Source organism: Pyxicephalus adspersus, chromosome 10 (assembly GCF_032062135.1).
Source record: "Pyxicephalus adspersus chromosome 10, UCB_Pads_2.0, whole genome shotgun sequence".
NCBI classification, from domain to species: domain Eukaryota; kingdom Metazoa; phylum Chordata; class Amphibia; order Anura; family Pyxicephalidae; genus Pyxicephalus; species Pyxicephalus adspersus.
In genome coordinates, this window is record NC_092867.1 from 31,213 (window position 1) to 38,167 (window position 6,955).

Genomic DNA, 6,955 nt, shown 5'->3' on the forward strand with positions numbered 1-6,955 from the left:
AATAATCCCTGGTCCTTGTTACATACAAATATTATTTGGCTTCAGTATTGACAGCTAGTCATTTTGTGTTTATGACTTTCTGAAACTTATCCTTTCTTTCCTATAACAGTATACATAATAAGTACAAAATGGGAGGAGATAAAAGTACCGCCATGATGGTGCTTCATTCATATGCCTCCCCATCTCTGTTCCTATTATCATTTCTTCTCCCATCATGTTATTTCTTATCAAATCTCCTCCTTGTTGGGATAAGAAAAACACGAGACAAGACATTGTTTGCTTAAATATGTTTATTTTCCAGCCTAGAAATACATTTTCTTATTTGGATGGAAATGAGCAGTAGCAGTGGGAGCAAGGTGGAACTATGTAGTAGGGACAGCAGTAATGTGGGGTTGGGGATAGACGGGGAGGGCAGATCCAAGCAATAGTGGTAAGGAGGGGTAATACATAAATATTTTGCAGGGATCACCATAAGGGGAGGGGGGGGGGGCAGATCCATGAAAGGGCAGTAGAGTGAGGGTAGGGAAAATACCTATTTATTGGGGGGGGGGGGGTAGGGCAGATCCAAGCAATAGTGGTAAGGAGGGGTAATTCACAATTATTTGGCAGGAATGACCATAAGGAGGGGGTAGGGCAGATCCATGAAATGGCAGTAAAGTGAGGGTAGGGAAAATACCTATTTATTGTACAGCACTGTGTAATATGTTGGCGCTATATAAATACTAATATTTATTATTATTATTATTTATTATTATTATTATTAATATTAATAATAATAATAATAATAATATTAATATTAATAATACATGCAGCAGGAATAGCAGTGGTATTGAGGAGGGGCTGACCTGTATGGCAAAGGTAGTGGTAATGATAACAGAAGAAGTGATAACACAGAATCCAGTCACTCCGCATTACATCTCTAAGTCTGTACAATACTAAAATCTTCCATTTTGGTGGAAGCAGAAAAAGCTTTGGAACTTCCCTCGGTTTCTCGACTTGGTTCATTCCATCCTTTTCCCATTCGGAATTCTCTCATCATCTTCCAAAAGCTGTTTCTAAATTTGCTGCCGACGAAGAAATATAAGAATGGGTTTAAGCAGGCATGGAGGTATGCCACTGCTTCCAGTATTGACAGGGAATCGATTAACACATCACTTATTTCAGTGTCTTGATTCAGAAAAATCAGCAAAATAACATTGAAGGGAAGCTGGGTGACAATGAAAACCACCACCAGTGTCAAGATAATTCGGATGGATTTTTTCTTCTGTAAGCTCCTTGAACGAATTAAAGTGTTTAGAATAAAACTGTAACAAAACACAATGGCTGATAATGGTAGGAAAAAGCCAACAACCAGCTGGACTGAATAAATGATTTTTTTCAAGGATAACTCAAAAGATTCCATGCACAAATCTGTTTCATTCACAGAGAATTTAAACTGTGGCACAGCAAGAAGGAGCGCCGTCATCCAGATCAAGACGCACATAATGCCACCCCACCTGTGCTTGTGTTGTTGGTATTTCTGTACTTTTACCACTTTAACAATAGAAACAAAGCGATCAAAGGAAATAGCGGTAAGGGTGAGCATGGATGTGTAGAGGTTTACCCTGTACATCCCAAACACAATTTTACACATGATGTCACCAAAGATCCATTTGTAGAGCAACTGATAGGCCAGAAATGGAAGTGTGCAAAGAAATAATATATCTGCCACAGCCAAGTTTAGAAAAAATGCATATGTCAGTGTCTTTTTCTTCTCATAGAAGGCAAACACAACAATGACCAGCATGTTTCCCAGCAGGCCAGCTACACAAATGATGGAGTATATGACTGAGAGAGTGATGCTATGATGCTCCAAGTCACTGTCCTCATAGGGGAGGCTTTGGTTGTCCATCTGGATGATAATAACAAAAATAAAAAGAATTAATGTATTCAAAGAACAACTAAAACAACAAAATTGCAAAAATGTTTTTTAATTCCTAATGTAACCCAATACCTTCATGTAACTTTCCTGGTCCATCTCCATGTCAGCATACTACAGGATAGATCAATTCATCTACTTTCCTATAGGACCACACATAACTAGCTAAAAACAAGTGAAACAAGTGTTCCTGCCTGTATTTTATCACCAGAATTCACAAAATAACGCATTAAGCATTAAAGTAAGCTTACATCAAGATAGTCCAGGAAAGGAAAATTTCAGTGAATATCTAAAAACTATTTTCTATATTCACCAAACACTTCTATATTCACCTAACACATATCAACAAACTAAGAAATGTATCAAGCAGAAATCAAGGAAAAGAAAAGGTAATTCGCCTTACTATAAACGCTCCTGATTATTATACAAGGAACTAGCCCTGGGGATAATAAAGGGTGAACATGTTAAAGCCGTGATATCCACCGTAATGATATATAAATCTGTTAGATGATCATAGCCATATCAGTGCATTTACAACAGCAATAAAGAACTATCCATAATACTTTTTTTAATCCCACTAACAGTTAAACTTTCGGGACAAGCTTTCATGGGTCTACCAACCTCTGCTCAGTCCAAACATTACTGACACTAAAAAGTTTAGCAGAATGTTTAAAGATCTGTAAAAACATTAATCTCAACAAGAAATAAACAACACACAATAATAAATATGAGAAATGTATTTAAATAAGGGACATAAGACCTGGTATGGCAGTGGAGCAGTAAAAAGTCACAGAGATGAGGATGGTCACAAAACTAAATCATATCAACTTAGAGAGTGGAAGTCCATTCAGTCTATCTCTTGTGTCAAACAGAATTATCATTTGTAGTTTAAAGTTTACCTTAGGAATCAAATCCATTATGTCTTCTATAGAGTGGTCAGGTTGGGAGAAATGATGTTCCTTATGTCCCTTTATGGTGTGTCTGTGTAGACTGATATCTCCTTCTATGTGTGCACATGTGCAATTGGAAGATTTGGAAACACTTGTTGCACCAACACAAGTAGCCTAATGAATCTTTTCACTTGTTCACCAATTGCAGACAAAACACATTTTAGGTTATCTCTTTATGTTATTAGCTGTTTGGGTTATTCTTCTGTTGCAGCCATTTTCTGGATGGTATCAGTTATTACCAAAAATGTACAAATTGTTTACGTTGGATTCCAATGGAAAAATGCATGAATCACGAGTAAGTTAAGTCACACAATTTCTGATTAAAGCCAATGCTAAACATGTGTAAAACTTATGAATCTTGGGTAAACATTAATATAACCTATAATTTTAATATTATTATATCAAATGATAACTTTTATTCTTGCTGTTCTATATTTTCTATATGTTTATTTTCTAAAGCTAGTTTTAGATTCAAGTATAGATTAGTATATCAAGCTGTACAAATCTATGTATATGTGTATATGAATGTATATGTGTGTGTGTATATATATATATATATATATATATATAGATATATAGATATTATTCATATAATGAGTACCCCCCCTCCATGTACTAAAATATTAAACATTTTTACAATTGTCTCTTTAAACATTGGCAATTTATTGTGAGAATATGACATTTAGGTTGGTTACAAAGACAAACGTAAGTGAATTAGAGATGACTAACCTTATATGTGTCTGGTGGAAGTGGTGACAGCTTTGTATAAGCCTAGCTTCAGAATTTGATGTATTTTTGTGTGCATTTATGTGTATATTAGAAGGACACTTCCTGTTGTATTTCCTTTTTTCTTCAGTCTACATTTTACCTTGGGGCATACAAACATAATCAGGGTGTATTTCTGTTTCTGCCTATTTCTTTTTTCTTCTTTCCTAGAATTTAAATTTTGTTTTTTTTTACTCATGAATAAGAAAATTACTTTTCATGATTCCAAAAAAAATTTTTTTTATCTCATTCTGAAATATTTTGACTTTAAAAGTAAGATCACACTGGCCAATGTCAATTTTCCCAACAGTGTTTCTTAAGATGGTTATTAACACCCCGAAAGAATTTGCTAAAGGTAATATTGAACTTGGGGGAGATGTCAATTTCCAAATTCCTTTGAACCCTTTACTGGACACAATTAGAAATCCTCAATCCCCTATAAAACACTGCGTACAATTAAATTGATGAAACTAAAATTGATGCTCTGTTAAGGCCCACATCGAAGACAGGCTTAAATAGTACTCTAAAGAAAATTATACCCCGGGCATGCAGCCAATGACCATCTGGGAACCCACAAATGTACGCTAAGAAGAGAATTTATTAAAAAAGGAGCACAGCTGAAGAGAGAAAGACAGAGTCAAATTTCTAAACTTTTAGCAGAAATTGCAAGACTGGAAAGTATCCATAAACATCCTCTAACAACTTCTGTTGCTGATAAACTGAATAAAGTGCATTCTGAGCTACAGGGACTGCTAGATGAAATTTTCTTTAGAACTAAACTGTACTATGAGAAAGGAGATTTCTTGTTGGAGCTTTAAGGGAAACAAAAACAACTTCCCATATTTCCAAATTAACAGATAAGCGAGGCCAAATTATACATTTGGCCAAAGACATGGCAGCCCATTTCCAGGTCTTTTATTCTAAAGTATACAATCTATAAACTCATACCCAGCTTCAGCCAGAGAAGCGAGTACAAACTGTTCAAGCATACCTTAAAAAGAGTAAATTGCAAGTTCTTGGGGATAATAAGTTCCCTTGAGAAACCATTTACTGAAACAGAGTTTAGTCTGGCATTATCACAGATGAAACCCAATGAAAGGCATCGACCCGATTGGTTCACCACATTGTTCTACAAAACCTATGCTCCTACTTACAGCCCTACTACTGAAAGCAATTTACAGGATGGCTAAAGGAAAGACGGCCCTTTGGTCCTGGACTGAAGCCCAAATAACTGTTATACTAAAACCTGGAAGAGACGTGAAATCGTGAAAACAACATTGAGAGAACAGAAAACAGAAAGAAAAGGTGAGACATTTAAAGAAAACACTCAAGGAGGTTATAAAACAAACAGAAGTAAATGCACAATAGAATTTTGTTGATAACAGTTCGTGTTTAAAAAACAGTAGGTGTATACAAAAAAAAAAAATGTTTCAACATTAGATTAAAAAAAAGGCAGAACTTTATCAAGATGTCATGGATTCTATGAACATGACTCAATCCAGTAGCAAGTAGGTCTTCTTTATGAAAAATATTTGGGTAATCCTGCGACAATGACCACTGAAGATAGTTAAACCGGATTTGTGGGCCCATTGTGGGGATCAGTGATTGAAACCGTATAGATAAAAAAGGAATCAAGAAGGAAGAAGGGAAAAAAAAAGAAGGAAGAAGAAAAAAGGGTGGGGGAAGAACAGGGTCAGGCCTACAACCCTTTTAGGAGGTGACTTCGTAAAATCTTACCATTACACAGAGATAGGTGTGCTGGGGGCCGTCCCCGATCAAACCTTCCAGGGTGAGTTGAGATAAATGTCTCCCATGGAGCCCAAACAATTTCAAATTTGTCAAGGTGGTCATGAAGCCTGGCTGTAAGCTGTTCCATTAGCTGAATATCCCTTTTAAAGTCAAGAAGTGCTGTCTGTGTGGGGGGGGGAGTCAGATTTCCAGTACCCGGGAATAAGGCATCTAGCAGCCATTAGAATATTAGCCACTAAACGTTTATGGGGTTTAGGATCACTGATAGGAAGCTCCAATAAATGAGTCAATATATACAGGTGAATAGGTTTTTCAAACAACTCCCCTAATAGGTCATCAACAATTCTACAATATGAGGTTATGCGTGGGCAAAACCAAAAAATATGATGTAGAGTGCCAACCTCAGAACCGCACCTCAGCAGGGATTACTTGTATTTGGAAAGATCCTATGAAGCACCTCCGGTGTAAAGTACCAGTGCATTGATATTTAGTAATATTATTATTTATTATTATATATTAGTATTTTCTCTATATAAAGTGCACAGAGAACTTTTCTGAGCTTGTTGCCACAGTATTTTCCAAATATCCTCCGGAAGAGCTCAACCCAGAATCTGTTCCCACGTTTGCACATAGACATGCTTCTCTACTGGATAATTCAAATCCACGTGAAGGTCCTTGTAAATTCTTGAAATCAGACCTTTCTGTGAGGGCCCACTGATACACCATTTCCCAAAGGTGAGTAGTGGAAATACAAGATCCTTCGTTAAAGGCTGAGCAAAGTGCCGAATTTGTACATAACTATAAAAGGAGATGCCCGTTACCTTAAATTTCTGGGATTTTATGTTTGAAATATTGTTTATATTTATATATATTGAGCTCTATACCAGCTTTGATAAAAGAATTAAACACATTTGGGGCGCTTTCCAATTTTCAAATTAAAAGTCATTGGTATTCAACATATCCCTGCCTCCCCCACAAGTACAATATCTCCAAGAGAGGACACAAAATGCCTGAAGTAATTGGGTATCAACCTCACTTCCAGGACCTATATGTTCAAAATGTTGTCCCCACTATACCGAAATATCGGAAGGTATTTAGAGAAATGGGATGTCAACTGTTAAAATGAACATTGTACCACATTTGTTATACATACATATATACGCTCCCCATCCAAATACCATCTTCCTTCTTCCATAAATTACAGTCCTTACTGTTAAAGTTTCTATGGCTTGGAGTTAAGGCAAGAACGGGACTGGGATTCCCAAATGTATTTTTATAATACATAGCTAAAAAATTTAGCTAGAATATTAGACTAGAATTCCCACTCAGAATGCAAGGAATGGGTGACAATCGAAAAACAGGTCAGCCCAGTCTGTTTATAATTATTCCCATGGATTGTTAACCAGGGAATACCTTCCTGCATGTGTTCTCACCCCACGATGGCAATCCCCTCAAATATTTCACAATTTAAATAAAAATTAGAAGTTCTCTACTACACCACGGCTACTTACACCACTAAGGGCAAAGCCAGAATTAGTACCCAATCTAGCGCAAACCTATTTTTCATTCTGGG

General features: G+C 36.3%; 1 protein-coding gene across 2 annotated transcripts; it reads right to left on the reverse strand.

Annotated features, from left to right (window-relative positions):
* Positions 1 to 547: 547 nt before the first annotated feature.
* Positions 548 to 3,654, reverse strand: LOC140339659 (C-X-C chemokine receptor type 6-like). Of its 2 annotated transcripts, none has more exons than XM_072424451.1 (2): positions 3,598 to 3,654; positions 548 to 1,891 (listed from the first exon to the last, which is right to left on the reverse strand). In XM_072424451.1, exon 2 carries the CDS (start codon positions 1,889 to 1,891, stop codon positions 920 to 922), a length of 972 nt encoding a protein of 323 aa, XP_072280552.1. In that variant the 5' UTR covers positions 3,598 to 3,654; the 3' UTR covers positions 548 to 919. The 2 variants fall into 2 exon arrangements, with proteins under 2 accessions (XP_072280552.1, XP_072280551.1); XM_072424450.1 differs by lacking the exon at positions 3,598 to 3,654 and adding an exon at positions 2,818 to 3,122.
* Positions 3,655 to 6,955: the final 3,301 nt, after the last annotated feature.